Source organism: Monomorium pharaonis, chromosome 5 (genome assembly GCF_013373865.1).
Source record: "Monomorium pharaonis isolate MP-MQ-018 chromosome 5, ASM1337386v2, whole genome shotgun sequence".
Taxonomy (NCBI): domain Eukaryota; kingdom Metazoa; phylum Arthropoda; class Insecta; order Hymenoptera; family Formicidae; genus Monomorium; species Monomorium pharaonis.
In genome coordinates this window covers 13,661,895-13,682,122 of record NC_050471.1, presented here as the reverse complement: position 1 = coordinate 13,682,122, position 20,228 = coordinate 13,661,895, and the positions used below count along the sequence as shown (strand labels likewise).

The 20,228-nt window shown below is 34.7% G+C and overlaps 1 protein-coding gene across 3 annotated transcripts in view; it reads left to right on the top strand.

Moving 5' to 3' along the window:
• Positions 1-20,228, top strand: part of LOC105839025 (arginase, hepatic) — a 92,344-nt gene that overhangs the window by 32,316 nt on the left and 39,800 nt on the right. Inside the window, exons 7-8 of one of the 3 annotated variants that reach the window (XM_036286938.1) lie at positions 1,427-1,554; positions 1,986-2,060. The exons of 1 other annotated variant lie outside the window; for it this stretch is intronic. In XM_036286938.1, coding sequence (XP_036142831.1) covers positions 1,427-1,521 — 95 coding nt within the window. In that variant the 3' untranslated portion in view covers positions 1,522-1,554; positions 1,986-2,060. Of the gene's footprint in view, positions 1-1,426; positions 1,555-1,985; positions 2,377-20,228 lie in introns of those variants that run through there. One more of the 3 variants, XM_036286939.1, reaches the window with a different exon arrangement.

Here is a 20,228-nt window from a genome sequence, read left to right as displayed (position 1 = left end):
GTAATATTTATTATATTTGTGTACTACGTAGTGCTTGAGAGGGAAAGAGAGAGAGAGAGAAAGAGAGAGAGAGAGAGAGAGAGAGAGAGAGAGAGAGAGAGAGAGAGAGAGAGGGAGAGAGGGAGAGAGAGGTGTCATACTAAAATGCGCGAAATACTTATCCATAGTATGTTACACTCTTTGTAATAACACAGAAAAATATTCTCTCTTGATGTAACGATTTCACTATAGCTTAGGCGCAATGCTACGATAATTATGCTTAAAAATTAATGTTCAATATCATGTATTGTTAACACAACGAAGGATTTTCTTTTATAACCATAGAAAACTTACAGTTTCTTCTACCTTTAATTGCATTATTAATTACGACAGATTTTCAGTGATTTTATAATGTATTAACGATAGAAGAAATTCGAAGTTCTCTATCATATACAAGAGAAAATCATTTCTAGTTAACCATACTAACGATACTTGACATAACATTGATCTCTAATTACCTATAATTACCATAGAAGTTGCATCGAATAATTTATCCTGAAGTCGTTAGATCAAACGTGAATATTTTTTTATCGTGTTATTTTACAAAGAGTGCATATTAGGGATAGTATTTCGTGCATTTCGTAATTTTCTAATAAGGTGGTTACGAAAGGAGAATGATAAAGAATCAATCGTGACAAATCTTCGTTAATTTAATATTCCATAAAAAACGATGAGAGAATTTAATGCGGCAAATATTATATTATTTGCAGGTTCCATACGTTTCCATTGCTTTCTCTCTTTCGACTTTCTTATTTACAAAAGTTTATTGCGATTTAAATTTGTCCTATTTTTATTAATAATTTATAATCTCGTCATGTAATCGCGAGTGTACGTAGCAGCCATCGACGCGAGCTTAGGTGCGGTGCGGCGAGACGTGGGAACGGCGATGACGCCACGCTTCTCCTTCTTTCCCCCGCCGCCGCCGGCAGCCAATGCTTGAAACAGTAGGCCGTGCTATGGCTCGAGCGGCTCGAGCCCTTCCTTCGGCGCGCAAGGCGCGCTCTCATTCGCATAATTTAAAAAATTTATATCTCGATTATTAGCAGACCAAACCCACAACAATATTGAACTTTTATGTTCATCTCGATCCCATCTACCTTTTTATGAACAGTGACCAGTATGCTCTGGGACTCCCTGTATAATTATATCAAAATATTAATTAAAATTCCATATCATATTTCCATTTTTACATATATAATCCATTTTTATATAAAAAAAATTTTATATAATTAATCTTTTTTATATAATAAATGCAATCACAATTATGGTAAATGTAATTAAATTCCTAACATTTTATATTATATAAATTTAAAAAGTATGTAATTCGCGGATTGTCGCTAGGCGACGCACGCGGCACCTTTCTCCTAATGCAATTTACACTTTAAAGGATTACATAAGCAGATTACCCACGGTGACAGAAACCGGATCAGCCTATGCTATCGTAGTGAGCTTTCGGGACATATGCTTTTTATTACGTCTTAAAGACACATCTTAGCTGTCATGGCTAAATTTTCGGTAACGAATCTTTTTTAAGAAAATTTATTAAATCCGAAAAAACTCTTCCTTCTACCCGGAAAAAAATGTATATATCTAATTATATATAATTTTGTATAACTTTGTAGATCTAATTAGATCTAATTAGATCAGGTCAAAATCCATACATAATTAGATCTACAAAATTATACAAAATTATATATAATTAGATATATACTTTTTTTCCCGGGTTAGTATAAATATTCTATAGACAGTTGGCCACAGTATGTCGTGCTCTAATTTTTTATTTTTTAATTTAAAACGTTGTTATTAACAATTGTTTAAAAAAAGAAAACCTTTTTTTATTTCAAAACTTCGCGATTTTTGCAAATTTGCCAATTTTAATAAAATAAAAACGACATGTTGTGCGTTTTTGCATAAATTAAAAAACCTATTTTGGTTTTTTATTTCAGATCATTTTTGTGACCTGTACGCGGCACGGCGCATTTTCCAGATGCCATTTTCAAGCCGCCATTGCACTGTTGTCATAAAAAATTAAAGTTTGAAAAAAATATATTTTTTACATTGTAATGTTCATAAATTGTATCTTAAATTTCAAATCAATCTACGCGTTACATTTTTCCAAAAAAATTCTTGAAAAATAAGCTGTTTACATGAGTTTCCCCCCTTAATAAATAATCACTGATTAACATTGCTATTCAAATTTAGTCATGAATTTTTTCAAGTATTATATTATACACTTTAAAAAGTATCATTTAAACTTTCCATATACTACAATAAAATGACAATGTACTTTAATTATGTTCATGATACAGAAACTAACTACATTTCTAGCCGTAAAAACCAAATACATATGAATCACATCAAGAAATTAAACTAAAATATTCGTTATTAAATATTACATACACGATAATCCTGATAAGAAAAAAAGGAATTATGTTGCCATACCAAAACTTTTTACACATTATTGGCAATTGTATTGTCACAAATCGTAAACGTACACCAAACGTAATATTTATAAAATGAAAGTAGACATATTCACGGACGCTGGACTTCACAATTTGTGGAATTTATTCCAACGTGCAAAATTTCCAAAACGAATAGGAAACAATTAATTGTTTACAAATTATTTGCTTTTATTTATTTAAAATTTAAGTATATCAATGAAATTAATGTGATATATTCTTTGGAAGCTGTTAAATGGTCTGCAAGTATAAAATATGTGGCCAAAAATATTAACCTTACATATTTAATCGGTAAAATTGAAAAATTGCGAGAAAAAATCAGAAGCGGTAGACTTTTAACGAATTATTCTTTTTTATTGATTTAAAACTCTAGATTATCATTGAAAATATTATGGCGCATCTTCTGAAAGCTGTAAAGTGGCCTGCTAATATAAAGAGAATAATAAAAAATATTAATTTTACATACAAGTTTTGATATGTTTGCAAAATTACGAGAGAGCATAAGCTGTGGTGGATTTTCAACAAATTATCCGCCTTCATTGATTTAAAATTTAAGTATATCAATGAAAATACTATGAAATAATTCTCTGAAAGCTTTCAATCAACTTTTAATATTTTTTTAACTTTGCAATTTATGTAGTACAGTTTAAAAGTCTACGTGTTTTTAGTTATAACCTATCGTCGACCATCCTTAGTTCCTATCGCTGACAGTTACGAACAGCGTTGCGAATAGTAATGAATTTTGTATGCGCTCTTCTCGCCTTGCGGCGAGCGACGACGTGAATATCACAGGCAACGACGATCGTTTTGTTTCCCACCGCGCTCGTGTTTCCGTTATAGCCGTGCGTACATTGGCCATTTCACTATTTTCGAACAAAAATTATAAGAGATGTACACATGGAATCGAAAAAATTTTTGGTCCGTTAGGATATATTCCGGGATTCCATACTCTAAGACAATTTTTGTCACGAATTCCCTGCTTATCATATTAGCTTTTTAATTAAGGATCGGCATTGCTTTTGTTATGAGTGACACACTCATAACGATAAAAAAGGTGTCAGTAGCACGATGACGTAAGTCGGTCAACTGCAGCAGTCAGCATCGAGCGCATCACGCGAGGTTTCGCGCAATTCGCTCGACAATTAGCGCAATGCTCCTTAGACAGCACTTGCTGTCTAAGCAATAATTTGAAATACTGACCGATTTACGCCCTCACGCAATCCTTCCCTTCTTTCGATCCAACTACCGAATTATCGGATATATAAACTGGCAAAAGAAAGTGAGGAACGGGTCAATCCGAAGTAGACAAACTAAGATAACATACGACATTCTACCTTGCGGGGTCGCTATCTATTCACTGTAAACGAATACTATAATAAAAGTGTTCAAGATGAATAACGGTGTAAGTGACCAAATATCTTCCTCGCGAGATCTCTGGCAGCGATCCCCAATCGTACTCGCAACGAGGGGTACAACACTTTACTAAATTTCGAGAGATGATCCTGGAATGTCAGTAGGTACCGATTGTCGTTTTTTGTTATCGTCGGTAGTCCTACTATGTTTAAAGCGCATTTTTCAAACGGTCGGCTCGGTGTATCTGTGATAAACGAGTGGCGTTTTATGTCTTCTCGAGAGTTTATTTCTCTGGCAGAGCTCGCATTTCTTTATATGTCTTTCGACGTCGGCTGTCAACCCATGCCAGTCATGCTTCATTCGTATTCTTCGTATTGTTCTCTCGATACCCTGATGTCCTCCTGTGGGTGCATCGTGGTATTCCAATAATATTTGCTTTTTATCTTTTTCTGTATATTCACGCGTCTTTTCGTTATTTTCTATTGACGTATTCAGTTGTACGAGTGCATCGTCCTCCTCAAGCATGAGGACCTTTTCTGTGTTGTCAGTAACGTGAGCCTCCTGCTTCACGTTGCGGCTCAGGGCATCGGCGTTTGCGTTCGCTCGCCCGGCCTTATGTATGATCTCGTAATCATACTCCTCTAATTTTAATCTCCACCGAATTAATCGTGATCCGGGGTCGTTAACACTGAATAGCCATATGAGAGACTTATGGTCAGTAACGATTTTAAATTTGGTTCCGTATACATACGGTCGGAAGTGTTTCACAGCCCATACGATGGCTAGCAGCTCTTTTTCGGTGGTGCTGTAATTTTACTCCGCGCGGTTTAATACCCTGCTGGCGTAAGCAATGGGACGATCATTTCCTATCGGTCCCTGTGATAGTACCGCTTCGATGGCAAAGTCAGAAGCGTCCGTGGTTATGTTAAATTCCTTCGTGAAATCTGGATACTGGAGCACTAGTGTTGTCGTTAGTTTTTCCTTTAACGTTTCGAACGCAATCTGTTGCTCGGCGGCCCAGACAAATTTTTCCGCTTTTTTGGTCAGTTTAGTCATGGGTTTAGCGATTTTTGAAAAATCGCTAATAAATTTCCTATAATATCCGACGAGTCCAATAAAGGATTGAACGTCCTTGATCTTACGTGGTTCCGGGAATTCTTTAATCGCCTTTAATTTTTCGGGATCGAGTGCTATCCCGTCTTTTGAAATTATATGGCCTAAGTAATTTACCTCTTTGCGTAGGAATTCACATTTGTCAGATTGTAATTTTAAGTTGGCTTCCCGTAGGCGTTGTAATATTTCTTCTAAACGCTTGTTGTAGTCCCTTAGACTTGAGCCATATATTACGATATCGTCTAGATATACGAGGCATCGAAGTATTCCAGTAAGCACTGAATTCATCAGTCTTTAGAATGTTGCTGGCGCATTTTTAAGCCCGAATGGCATCCGATTATACTCATAATGTCCGTATGGCGTTGAGAACGCTGTCTTCGGGTTATCTTTTTCAACTATTGGTATCTGGTGATACTCCGACGCTAAGTCGAGCGTCGTAAAATATTTGGCGTTTCCTAGCTGGTCCAAAATTTCGTCAATATTTGGCAATGGAAAAGAGTCGCCTATTGTTAAATCATTTAACTTCCGAAAGTCAATGACTATTTGGAGTTTCGATTGCCCAGTTGAGTCGGCTTTTTTCGGCACAACTAACAATGGTGCGTTCCACTGACTTGCGCTGGTTCTGATAATGCCATTCTTTAGCATTTCGTTTATCTGTTTGTTTACTTCCTCCTTATGCTTAACGGGGAGGCGATAAGGCCGTACGTTGACCGGTGCGGTGTCGGCCCGCGTGCAGATCTTGTGTTTCACAGTCGAGGTGCACGTCAGGGGTTCTCCGCTTAAATGAAAAGTATCTTGGTAATCGTTGCATATCCTATTGAGTGCCTGTCGTTCCTCCGGGTTGAGATGCTGTGTACGTAATAGTTGTTAGATTTGCTCACCCCGTGGAAGTTTTTTCTTGCCGTCCCTCTCGGGGGTAACCACATACACTTGGTGCATGTTATCTTCCTCTATCTCTTCTACGGTAACGAGTGGCGTGTTTATTTCCACTGATTTATCCGTGGTGTTGACAATGGTGATGGGGCACATAAAATTTTTTGGCTCCACCATGCATCTTCTTATATATATTTCCGGTGCAGTCTCCTTTGCTTGTATAATTCCGATTTCATTTTGGTTCGTCATGACACGTACAATAGTTTCACTGCGGGGTTTTAGAACAATTTTGTTATATGGTTTTAGACGTAAGGTGACATTTTCTATTGTCACTTCTTTCTTTTTATAATCGCAAAATACGTGCTGTTTCCGCAGGAAATCGAGACCGATTATCCCTCTTCACTTTACGTATTGTTAAAATCCCTCTTCGACCATGTCCCCTTCGGTGTCGAATATCTTCGTCGATATTTTCGAAGGTCATGTCCCGTCTGTTGGGTCGCAATAGTCTGTAATCGTGAATTCATTGGGTTTGTACTTGCGTTTCTCGCACCGCGTCGATGTCTACTTGCAACCGTCTTACTTCTTATATGAGTGCGCGCAGGGTAGCTCTGATTTTGTCATCCCGTTCACGCGCTGGGTTCAGACATGCGATTGGTTCGACCGGGTTTTCAACTGTTTCCCGGTGGAATTGTTCGATTTCTTGTTCCGCGTTAGAAATGTATTCTTGCGTTCCTGTTTGCTCGTGGGTACTCATGATGTACCTCTCAAGTATTTTCTCGGGGTTGAAAATTTCCGATTCTTAATCAAACAAAATGTAAAAGTTTTGTACCTTGTACGTAATAAATCAAGTCAAGTCCGCACACGAATGAACATTAAGGAACAATACTACATTTTCAGATGAAGCGTAGGCGTCTTAATAAAAAAAGTGCACTTTGGCAAACATCTTGTGTCTGAAAATTTCAGACGCGAACGCTTGTACGTACATATGAGTGCTTTCTCTCTCTCTCTCTCTCTCTCTCTCTCTCTCTTTTTTTCTGTATCTGAGTAGTGCTAATTACTGCTTTTCACCTTGACTAATAAATTTCTATGTCTTTTGGATATTTGCTTTATACTTCTTGGTGAAAGTTTTGTGGGCTTAACCTCATTCTGGAGTTCGTGAATTTGGCAACATGCTCCGGAGCTGTTACTCATTCCATCCATCACATCTGCGAATCTATGGTCTCTGCTTTGCCGACGGACGTTACTGACTGCTTTGCTTCTGCTGTTCTTGCCACATTTTCTTGAGTCACGTGTCTTTATGCCGAACGTCAAGTGTCACAAGTGTTCACGCGACATTGCAACTAACATTATCACCTGTACTACATGCTCTAAATCAGTGCTCGGAATTAGTTGCACATTTCGCCTCGATTCCTGAGGCACCGCCTGCTATGCCCCCACTACCGCTGTAGGCTCGACGGCCGAGCCGCCGAACGCGCGCGTGGCCTTGTGTCTCAGGAGCGTTCTACGATAGATATGCCTGGTCCATTCGTGTGATTAAAAAATTTTCTTGCGCTGTGAATAATTTTTTTATTTTTACAGACAATTAAAGTTATTAATATTATTTTTACGTTTATAAACATATTTGTATATACATATAATGAGCATAATATAACACAATGTAATAATTGCAATTTTGTCAATAGCTTTCCACATCACCCAGGAGGAAAAATATTATTAATAACTTTAATTGTCTGTAAAAATAAAAAAATTATTCACAGCGCAAGAGAATTTTTTAATCACGCGAATGGACCAGGCATATCTATCGTAGAACGCTCCTGAGACACAAGGCCACGCGCGCGATCGGCGGCTCGGCCGTCGAGCCTACAGCGGTAGTGGGGGCATAGCAGGCGGTGCCTCAGGAATCGAGGCAAAATGTGCAACTAATTCCGAGCACTGCTCTAAATGTTTTCACCCCGGCTGCTGTGCTGTGTATTTAACATATAAGACTGCATCTGATTGCTGCAAGCGTGAATTGCGTTCTCTAACCTCGCAGCTATCGCCTGCTGTAGGTGGTGTTACTATGTCTCCTCTTGCCGACTCTGGTATCACACTGAAACATATCTATGACATGATGATAAAAACTGACGAAAAATTGTCTAACTTTATTGCAGAGCACAGTGCGACTGTAGTTGATATTCGATCTAGCTTAAATGCAATCCCCGAGCTTTTGCGTAAGGTCGAGGATCACAATTCCAGATTAACAGCGCTTGAAAATGAGCTTTTACTATTATCTTCAGGCGTAGATAACACTGTGACTACGTGTGGCGTTGTAGAAAGAAAAATATCCCTTCTGAATGAAACTGACATCATTGTTTCCGCCATACCTGGCGACGTGGTTGACTCATTATCAGTATTAGCGGTCAAATTGCTAAATGCGCTTGAACTACCTGAACTAGCTTGTGATGTTCTTAAAGCTAGGGAAATGATCAGGGAGCGGAGTAGTGATGTCAGTCGTGAAACGGCACGAACTTCTGCGTCTGTTATCGGAAATACATCTACTTCTTTTTCACTGGGAGTGACGCCTACCAAAAAGTCAATTATTATTACTTTAAAGTCAGCGAAAGTTCGTGACTTTATTATTGATTCTAAGTGTAAGATCGGTACTCTGACTTCCAGTGAGGTCTTCGGGGGTGATAGGCAACATTTATGTAAACGAGCTACTTCCCTCTTCACTTTACGTATTGTTAAAATGCGCCAAGGCGTTGGCAAAGGCTAAATCTTACAAGTATGTTTGGGTTAAGGGAGGGAGCATACGCGTTAGACACTCAGATGGCAAACCAATCATTAGTATTAACTCTGACACCGACCTTGCCAAAATTGTTTGACTCTGCCAGTCCTGTATGCCGTTATTTTCTTCATCCTTAAGATGCGCCGAGTGAGAGTCGTCTAATCTGCGTATTGCTGTTTTTTGCTAATTCTTCTATATCGTTTAATTGTCTTTTATAGATTAATTTCTCTTCTCTCTCTTCTGTTAGATAATAGAATATCTCTCGTTACTTTACTATCACTTGTAGTATAATAAGTTAAGTTATGTCGCTTACACTCTTCTTTATTATTGTTAATAACTATCTTTTACTTAATTGTAATGTTTAAAACCTCTGTTATTTTATATTACTTTAGTTACATACTTAGGTCATTGTTCATGCTCACACATTACTTTATATTATTATTGACTATCTCTCTATTTTGCTAAATGTCCAAATATCTCTTGTTGTTTGCGACCGTGGGATTCGCCGTAGCAAGGATGGCGCGGAATGGCGGGAAAATGAATTAGGCTGAGTTTGCACTTTACTTCACTTGCTTCACTTGCACTTTACTTTCCACCAATAAAAAAGTTTCACAATATATATATACAACTAGTTTGCAGCAGTACACTTGCTTAAAGTAATGAGCGCGTCGCGGTGCCCGCTAGACGCGGAACGCGCAGAAGGCGAGCGCCGGATAAATCGCGGACGCTGAAATTGCGCGGCGGAGCGCGGAGAAAGAAAAGGCGCGAGGCGTACGGAAATTAGTGGCGACAGCGACCCGTTCGCGGTACCGACTCGGCAGATTCTGGCGGCAGGGCGCGAAAAGTGCCCGGCTGTCGCCCGAGGAGATGACAACGGTTTTTTGGGGTGTCAGACGTGATTGGCTCGCTGTCGCCACCACCAATACAAGAACGTTTGCGGTGTCAAAAATGCCCATATAAGGCAATGTTGTTACTAAATGCGGCTGCCCTTCGAGCGCCGACCGAAACTCCGGTGTCAACGGACGCGCTCGCGAAAACAAGAGCGATCTCGAGAGATCCACCGCCGTCACGATCCAGATGCGTGCGCGGTTATTGATAAGGATTTCCGTTGATACGGAACACTTGTTATTTTATACTATTTTGTCACTAACTTAGTCTGTAGAGTTCTTGCGGTTGACACATTACTTCATTAGTATATATTACTCCTATCTTATTGCTGTAAAACATAGTATCCCATGACTGCTATATCTATTACTTGTACCATATTTTTGCCCTTTAGCTCATGCTGGGGCATAATAAACCAAATCAAATCAAATCTCTCTCTCTCTCTCTCTCTCTCTCTCTCTCTCTCTCTTTCTCTCTAAGTAACCGGAATTTAATATATAAGCAAGCGAAGCGTTCGAATAGTTTACTTGGCTTTGCCAGGTATCGACTCTTGCGTAACCAGCTTAATACTGATATCAAGCGTGCCAAGAGTGATTTTCTTTTAGGCTTTCTTGAAGGTGTCACTGACCCGGCTAAACTATGGAGGGAACTTGCGCGTCTTAACCCTTCGAGGTCACACTGGGTGGTTACCACCCATCGTTTAAATTCAACACATTATATCTTTCCGATTTATGAAAAAATGATACTAGTAACGCCTTTTAATGGTAATTCAAGGTTTTATCTATGCTCTTGTAATATACTGTAACTGAAAGTCGCGTTGGTTTGTTTTTGGTAGTCGTCCAAAGACAAGGTAGGGTGGTAGCCACCCCATGTGTGACCTCCGTGTAAGTTTTTTGTGTTTTTTAGTGGTTCGAATTTTTGTGTTTTTTGTGGTCTAAAAAGTGTAAAAGTATGATATAATACAGATTCTTATGCCTAGAATTTTAAAAAAATCTTTATGTTAATTTATTCTTCGAAAATATGCAGCATAATGGTCTATAATTTACGGCAGCGACCATATAAAGTATTTTACAAAATGATGGACGTAATGATTTCAACGATGTTAATTCAGATGTCGAGGAAAATTATATTTAAAGAAACATATTCAAGCGATTCAGAGCAATCTGTGGACGAAATGGACAGTGATCTTGAAAATGTAACGTTAAATTAACGCATTCTAACATTGCGTGCACGCGGTGGACCGCAATCTATTTTGCGAGGAAAAAATGGTTTTGCGTGGCATATAAAAAAGTGACGCTCAAATAAATACTATCGTAACATGATTTTTCTATGAAAATACCTGTTTTCATACTAAAATACTCCAGTATGCAAAATAAATACTCTTTTTGAAAAAATGGTCAAAGACATCTTTTTTCCTTGAAGTACAAGACTTGAACAATAAAAGTCTAAATTTTTAGCTAAAAATATTAAAAATTAAAAAAGTTATAATTTATTTTGTAAAAACTTTTCTTTTTCTAATATTGGAAGATTCAAAAATTTTTTTAGGTACTAACGGTTTTAGATTTTTGCTTAAATAATATCAGAATACATTTTCCAAACATTCAAGTTTATCCATAAATTTTTTTGTTACCATATCTTTGATAATTTCATAAATGCAGCACTTTAAAAATGACAATGGGCGGTAACCACCCAGTGTGACCTCGACGTTAGAAAAAAGAAGTGTGACCTCAAAGAGTTAAGCTTGTTAAATCCACCCTCGCATCACCTCTCCATTTTTTCACACCTGATCAGTTGAATTCCTATTATGCTTCTGTGTCTTGTGCTTCGCCGCTGCGTTATAAAGATTTTGTTCCTCTGTCTTCTCCCTTACTTGTTTTCGTCCTGAGTTTGTCTTCTCTCAAGTCCTGCCTCGCAATATCCTTGGGTTCATCACGTCGGGACCCCTTCACTCTTATGCTTCAGGAATTGATGGCATTTATCTCTATATTTTACGTATGGCATAGCCTCACATCTCTCAGTGGATTGTTGCATTATTTAATCATTCTTTAGAGTCTGGCTCGTTTCCATCTAGCTGGAAATGTGCATTCATTCGCCCACTTGCAAAGATCCATGCTCCTTTATCTCCATCAGATACTCGACCCATCGCCAACTTATCTGAGCTTTCTAAAATTCTAGAGAGAATAGTTGCGGAACAGATCAATGAGTATGTATGTGAACACAAACTTTTGGATCCTTATCTGCTTATCGATTAAATCATTGCACCCAGTCTACTCTCCTACGCATTGGCGATGACATTAAGCGAGGGATTGAGAATGGACTTGTCACCATTATGATCTTATTTGATTTCAGCAAAGCATTTGATACATTCCTTCACCTTCGCTTGCTTATGAAACTTAAGGAGCTTGGCTTCTCTGATCATGTACTCACTTGGTTCTTCTCGTACTTAACGGGTCGCTCGCAGACTGTGATCGATGATGTTGGCAATGGCTCTGGGTGGATCTCGACGTCCTTGGGTGTTCCGCAGAGCTAGGACCGCTTTTGTTTTCACTTTTTTTAAATAATATAAGTAAAGTTTTATCTTTCTCTAACTATATGCTTTTCGCGGATGATCTACAAATTTACTATTCTTGTTTGTCTGCCAATGTTCTTAAGAGTATTGAATCAATTTCGGTGGATGCATATGCTATTTCTGACTATGCCAAGCAAAATGGTCTCAAGCTCAATCTCACCAAAACTAAAGCTATAATCTTTGCCAGCCAATCACATGTCATTAATATTAACTATACTTTCTTACCACCAGTCATTGTCGACCTAACACCACTACCTATGTGAGTGAAGTGAGGAACTTGGGCGTCATCTTTACGTTCAACCTCTCATGGAAAAAGCATGTCCTGCATGTCTCGCGGTGTGTCCATCACTCTTTATACAAGCTTAAATTTAATAAAAACTCACTTCCTACCAAATTACGTATCAAACTTGTTAACACTCTCATCTAGCCACACATTGATTACTGTTGCTTAGTTTATCACGGGCTGAGTAACGAATTAAACACTAAGCAGAGATGGGTGGCAGCAAATACTTTTGTCTCCAAATTACATATTCAATTACATATTACTTTTATAATTTGTAATTGAAATCCATTTAATTATCCATTATTTTCAGCATTTGTAATTAAGTTTCATTTAATTACTCATTATTTTGAGCATTTGTAATGGATGTCCAAAGTAATTAAATTACACTATTGTAATGTAATTACATTTGTGTGATTTAATTACATTTGCGTGATTTAATTACATTTGTGTAATTTAATTATATTTGTGTAATTTAATTACATTTGTGTAATTTAATTACATCTGTGTAATTTAATTACATTTTAATTTTTATTCGAATTGAGTTAACGACAAAGAGAACGTGAGAGTGTACATACTGTACATACTGCAAAAATAATATATTGTGTGTCTAGCGGAGAAAGCGACATTTTTTAGACGAGCGTGAAGTTTGCCTTCTGCTTGGGCGGCAATCATACGAGTCTGAAAAAAAAGCTTTCTCCCATGCATAAGATATTTTTCATAAGTTATGAACTTATGTTAACTCAATTCGAATAAAAATTAAAATGTAATTAAATTACACAGACGTAATTAAATTACACAAATGTAATTAAATTATACAAATGTAATTAAATTACACAAATGTAATTAAATTGTACAAATGTATAAATAAATTACACAAATGTAATTACATTACAATAGTGTAATTTAATTACTTTGAACATCCATTACAAATGTTTAAACAAATTAGTAATTCAATGGTGTTTAATTATAAATGTTCAAAGTAATGTGTAATTAAATCACATTTAATTATTCATTGTTTTGAGCATTTGTAATTTGGTAATAGTCAATTACAAATTCGCCCATCTCTGACACTAAGTTGCAGAGGCTTGTTAACTGCCCAAAGAACACATTATAGTCAAAATGACATCACATTGATGTCATAATTATGTCATGACAGAAAGAGTCAAAATGATGATTTTTGGTAACAAAATTTTACGGTTTATTGACGTCAAAAAAGTGTTATGCTAGTAATATATTTAGTATATAGTTAAAAGAACTTTTGAAATACATTTATAGAGTAAAAACATGTGAAACAAATTTATTAAAATTTTTATATCTTATAATTATAATAGATATAATTAAACACACTATATATATATATATATATATATATATATATTAGTATAGTTTTCATAATTTTAGTGTATTGTTTAATTTTCTAAAAATGATTCTATTGCAAAATTAATTATTACATATGCATAATATACCATAAGTATAATTTTTATATAAGTTGATACGTTTATATATTAAAATTAGAGATCAGTCATCTTTTCGTCACGGAGCAAAGTTATCTTCTCGTCACTAAGTAGCAGATACTAGAGTCAATTTTTGATCATACAAAAAATGTGTGACTATTTCGAATCAAAATAGTCATTTTGACTTTTCGTTGACTTTAGTGTGTTCCTTGAGTGCTGCATAAGATTTATTTTTGATCTCAAGCGCGACGAGCATATCACTCCGTTCAGACATCGGCTGGCCTGGCTTTCGGTGGAAAACAGAAGGTTATACTTTCTCGGATGCCAGGTTTATCGTATTCTCCATTTGCGCTCTCTTCCTTACGTGCATGAACTTTTTATTCCTCTTGATCCTCTAACGAGAAGATCGGTGCGACTTGCTTCAGCATCGCATTGTTTTCACATCCCCTTACATAAAACAGCTACCTTTAGAAATTCATTTCAGCTATCCTTAATTTATTTTGGCACTCCCTTCCTGACCACATCACATCGGCACCTTCTTTGAGCATCTTTAAGAACCTTCTCCGCTCTTTTCTTTTAGCATCCGAGCTCACCTAACTATTCTTCCTTCGCTCCATTATTTCGTAATCATTAAGACATTGTATCTTTCTTGTACAGAAATATAACCCTTGTGTTATACGATTTCTGTAACCTTAGAATCATTATCGATTTTCATATATTCGATACTGCTTGCGACTTGTTTTATGCAATTATTTTTGCATTTCCTTGCTACTGGTTATATCTACTTGTTGTTCTTTGTCTGTATGCTTGCTCATATAATAATTATTTGTTTAATTAAGTTTAGGTTAATACTAATCTTGTTACAATTATCATTATTTCTGTTAATTAGTTTTATGTTATATACTACGTATACTTACAAGGGAACTTCGCGAACTCGAAAATTCTGATTTTAATAAAACTTGGCATAAATGTAGAGGGGGTAAATACATGAATTTAGAAATTATAAGTTGGTACTTATAAACGGCTTGAAGGGGTAAAAGCACGCTTTAAATTTGAAACATTTTTGTGTTTTCTCGATATATCTCGTAAACTAAACAAAATATTAAAAAATGTTTCATGCAAAAATTTTACAATATAAATACTTCTATTTAACTACGTTATTTATTTTTTCAAAAAAATTTTTTTTTTTTTAAAACAAATTTTTTAAAAAAAATAAATAGCATTGTTAAATAGAGGTATTTATGCCGTAAAACTTTTGTATGAAACATTTTTTTATATTTTGTTTAGTTTACGAGATATATCGAGAAAACGCAAAAATGTCTCAACTTTAAAGCGTGCTTTCACCCCTTCAAGCCGTTTTTGAACTGAAATAAAACATTTCTAAATTAATGTATTTACCGCCTCTACATTTATGCCAAGTTTCATTAAAATCAGAAAATTTTCCGTTTAGGCTTATAAACGGTTTGAAGGAGTGAAATTATCCTTCAAAGGTTGAGATATTTTCACCTTTTCTCGATATATCTCGTAAACTAAACAAAATATAAAAAAATGTTTTATAATAAAGTTTACAACATAAATACTTTTATTTAACTATGCTGTTTATTTTTCGAAAAAATAATTTTTTTAATTGAACTTATTACACACTACTTGTGGTTTTTATGTGTATAATCTATAGGATATCTCAAAACATTATAAGGTATAACATATTTTTATTCTGAATAAACTAATAAACTTTTGCTTAAGACTAAAATAATTTCTGTTAATAAATTAATTATTATTTAATTATACATAATATTATTATATTTACCGTCGCCCGTTCTTCTACAGTTGTCTCAATAGTTAAAAAGAAAGTAATAATACCAACAGTTTGTAATATTTATTTATTATTGTAAAATTTAATTATTAGTTATTAATAATTAATAAAATATTTCTTAAAGCGCCTTTATTTTATAAGGTACACCACAATTTACACACAGTATTTCCATGCTGTTACACGACTCAAAGCGTTGTCCATACATTCTATATCTACTTATCTTGTTTATGTCTCGGGGCGTATTACATATTGAAATTGCATAAATAAATAAATGTAATAAAAACAATAAAAAATGTAAATATAATAATAAATGTATTTATAATTTGCGAGTGTATGCTAATACTAATCTTATTCACGTCTAAAAAACGTCAGTTATATCTACGTCTAATTTTAGAAATTTCCTAGACGTAAACAAGATTAGTTTGTCATTATCAAGTATTAATAAAAATCTGAAAAACGCGTAAAAAATCATATTTAGTATATGCGCATTTAGTATATTCGGAGAGATTATTTCTTGAAAGTTTTTAACTGTATTGTTTTTTTACACAATATAACTGACACAACGAATTTGGTTAAATATGTTGTATTTGTATTCCATTACATAAGATCAAATTATTTTTCCCATATACATAAAATATACGTATGCATTTTTTATGTGTGACATTTTCACCATGCTGATAAAAAGTATTATGCCATACATATATTTGAAGGCTTTTTCTGTAACATAAATGTAGTCGTTATAAATATTTAATTGTCTGAATAATTTATTACAATTATCTGTCTTCGTATCTTTTTCCAAATATTTTTATTGGTACTTACATTATTTTTATTCTTCATAATGTTTGCAATCATGATGTTGCTCAAAGAAATAATGCATACAAAGGTATTGCTTGCACCAAGAACAACGTATTACTGCCGGGACGTTACATATGGAACATCGTGGTACATCTTGTATGTCTTTTTCAGAGAAACAGAAATCCATTGGATTTTGAAATTGTGATGGCCGTTCCTCGATATATCCACCCTTGAACCAGGCTTACTTAAAAAGATTATGAAATCGCGGCGAAGACAGTTGTATATGAGTTAAAGATTGCAATTTTATAATATTATTTCTCAAGTGTAAATTAATATCGTAATTAAATAATACGACACGATCACTAAACGTTCTTACAAAATTTTTCCAAATTCTGAACCCATAAACAAGAGGTGGAATCATTCCTGTGGTCTTTTTTGGTATAGTTAAAATTCGCACATCTTTATCAGATGGCATAAATTCTTGAAGGGTTGTAGGACAATTGTCTGGTCCAAGAATCTAATAATAGCACACTGAAGCTTCCACTTATGGGTAAAAATATATTTGTAAACCAAGATTGAAAGTGTTCTCCAGTTAATTTACCCGATTTCGATGCAACGATGTAAATATTTGCAGGTTGAACAAGTTTTCTTCAACTCGTGGACCAAAATTTCCACTAACTTCTTTCAAAACCAAATAGAGAGGTGATTGTAATTTTCCGTCTGCAGAAACTATGGGCATTATTGTATAACTATGTGTTATTGCTGATGTTGATTGAATTAGAGTTTTAACTGTTTTAACACCCTGTGTGATCGGCGTTCTGCGTGAATGAATCTCCAAATTAAATCCACTTTCATCAGCATTGTATATATTTTCTATTCCAAAAAGGCCAATAAAGGATTTTACAGTGTAAATTAAACAAAATATAAAAAAATGTTTCATACAAAAGTTTTACGGCATAAATACCTCTATTTAACTATGCTATTTATTTTTTCCCAAAAATTTGTTTTTGAAAAAAAATTTTTTTGAAAATATATATAACATAGTTAAATAGAGGTATTTATACTGTAAAACTTTTGTATGAAACATTTTTTAATATTTTGTTTAGTTTACGAGATATATCGAGAAAAGGCAAAAACTCTAAATTTTTGAAGGATGGTTTCAACCCTTTAAACCGTTTGTAAGCACCAACTTATAATTTCTAAATTCATGTATTTACTCCCTTTACATTTATGCCAAGTTTCATTAAAATCCGAATTTTCGGGTTTGCGAAGTTCTCTTGTTAGTATTATGCACCGCTCATTTTCTTCTATTGATTGTTCTTACGCAAATTACTTACTTTTCGATGTATATAACATCCAGGGACCCGGACCGAATGAAATTAAGGTTCGGTTACGGTTACGGTTTAATAAAAAGATTTGAAAACCGGTTACGGTTTCAGTTTCGGTTTCTTGGCAAATACAAAAAGCCAAAACCGTTTAATTACGGTTTTTTCCGGTTACGGTTCCGGTTCTTCTAATATTATTATTTAAGAAGTAATTATTATGTAATAGTAATTATTACATAATTCCTATTTATATTTAATAATATATAATATTTAACATATTATTAAGTATTATAATATTTAATAACATTTAATAATGTTTAATAATAATTTATAAAAAATATTTACGTATAAAAAAAGGAATCAATTTGAATTGTGCTACCAATAAATTTATTGCTTCAAAAAAAGATTAAATAAGAGAAATAAGAGGAAAAAGCAAAAAAAGTATAAGTAGATAGACAAGAATCCGCAAAGTTGCAAATAAAAAGTAATAAGCAAAATGTGTACAATAATTTTTTTAATTCAGAATATATACAGGGTGTCCCACATCAGGTATGCAATACTTTATGGAAAGATAGACGGGATCAAGGTGAACATAAAAAGTCCACTATAGTTTTTGGATATCTCCAATGATAGCCGAGATATTAATTTTTCAAATTGTACGAATGAGAGCGTGCTGAGCCGCTCGAATTATAGCACTACTGTGTCAATCAGTAGCTGCCGGCGGCAGTTCGAGCGGCTCAGCGCTTTCCTCGGCGTGTTCTCATTTGTACAATTTGAAAAATTTATATCTCGGCTATCATTGGAGATATCCAAAAACTATAGTGGACTTTTATGTTCACTTTGATCCCGTCTATCTTTCCATGAGATATTGCATATCTGATGCGGGATACCCTATATATAAAAAATACAAATATGTAGTAATAAGACTAAATGCAGTTGTAATAAAACTATGTACATCTTAAAAAGTATGTACATCTTAAACTAAAAAAAGTTTTAAAAAAACATTATGTTCATGTCACATACGATTGTTGCAATTTCATAATTGCAATCTCAGTTCAAAGATGTCACATTAAGAACCAATTAGATATAGGAAGCAGTAATATTCAATTAGACTCGAAGTAGTATTAAGTAAAAATAATAGAAACGACAAAAAATTTAAATTAAAAATATAAAAATATTATGTAAAAGTAAATTTAAAAAACCAGAAAAATATACCGAAAAAACCGTAAACCTAAAAATATTTAATCGGTTCCAGTTATGGTTCCGGTGCTGTAAATTTAGCAGAATTTGGTTCTGGTTTACGGTTTCGGTCCGGCTAAAAAACCGGTTATGAACCGGTTATCGGTTTCGGTTTCGGTGCGGTCCGGGTCCCTGATAACATCACCTACTTAGTGTATCTTTGCCCTGTAGCCTTGCTTAAGCATATTAAACAAATCAATCAATCTTTTCGGGCGTTCATGTACTAGTAAGAATGGTGTTGTATATAGATATACATATAGATATAAAATAAGAGGGAGAGAGAGAGAGAGAGCACGGTACGTGCAAGTGCTCGCGTACGAAATTTTCGAACACGAAATGTTTGCCAATGTGCATCTTTTTCATTAAAACGCCTACGCTCGATCTAAAAGCGTAGTATTGTTCCTTAATGTTCACTCGTGTGCGGACTTGGCTTGATTTATATGTGCAAGGCTTGATTTATTACGTATAAGGTGTAAAACTTTTACATCAAGCACATTTTGTTACGAGTCCAAGCCAGACATTTTTGAAAAGTTCTGGCAGTATATATACCGTATCTGTAAGATTGCTCTCAAGAAGGCTCTTTGGCGACGAGCAATGGGTGAATACTTACCAATCTGCCGATCCAGCTTCAATTCCATCCGTACTTATTTTCCTTATTTTTTTAATATAATCTACAAAAATTTTTTATTAACGTAAAACGATATTTACTATTTTTTTTATTTTTTTCTGTACAAATTTTTTTTTCTATACCGATAAAGCACAATTATTATTTACTTTGTGATTATTTTTTATACGTATTGTATCCGAAGTGAAAAATATAACAATAAAATGATTATTTATTTGCCAGTGAATACAAAAAAAAAACAATGTAACTGTTACATTTGACCTGACTGGCCTCAAATATATTCAACCAATAGCGCAGAACGTTTTGACCGTTGGTTTCGGTCCTTATCAAGTGCTTAGATACGTAAAAATTAGGTGATACACATTTTGAATTATAATATGTGCCTAGATATCATCTAAAAGGCAATATAAACGAAGTAAATTACAAAAGAGTTGTCCTAAAAATATAAATCAATAATAACGTTTACAAATCAAGTTTGTATAATAAAAAATAATAAATAATTGGATACATTGAAGTCTAATGTGTGTGTTTCCTTCGAGATCTGAGACTCGATTAAACGGCGGTGCGGAGTCTAACGGTAAAAATATATAAATAAACAAACAAAGATGTTTAGATACAGTTACGTCCGGCAGGGTA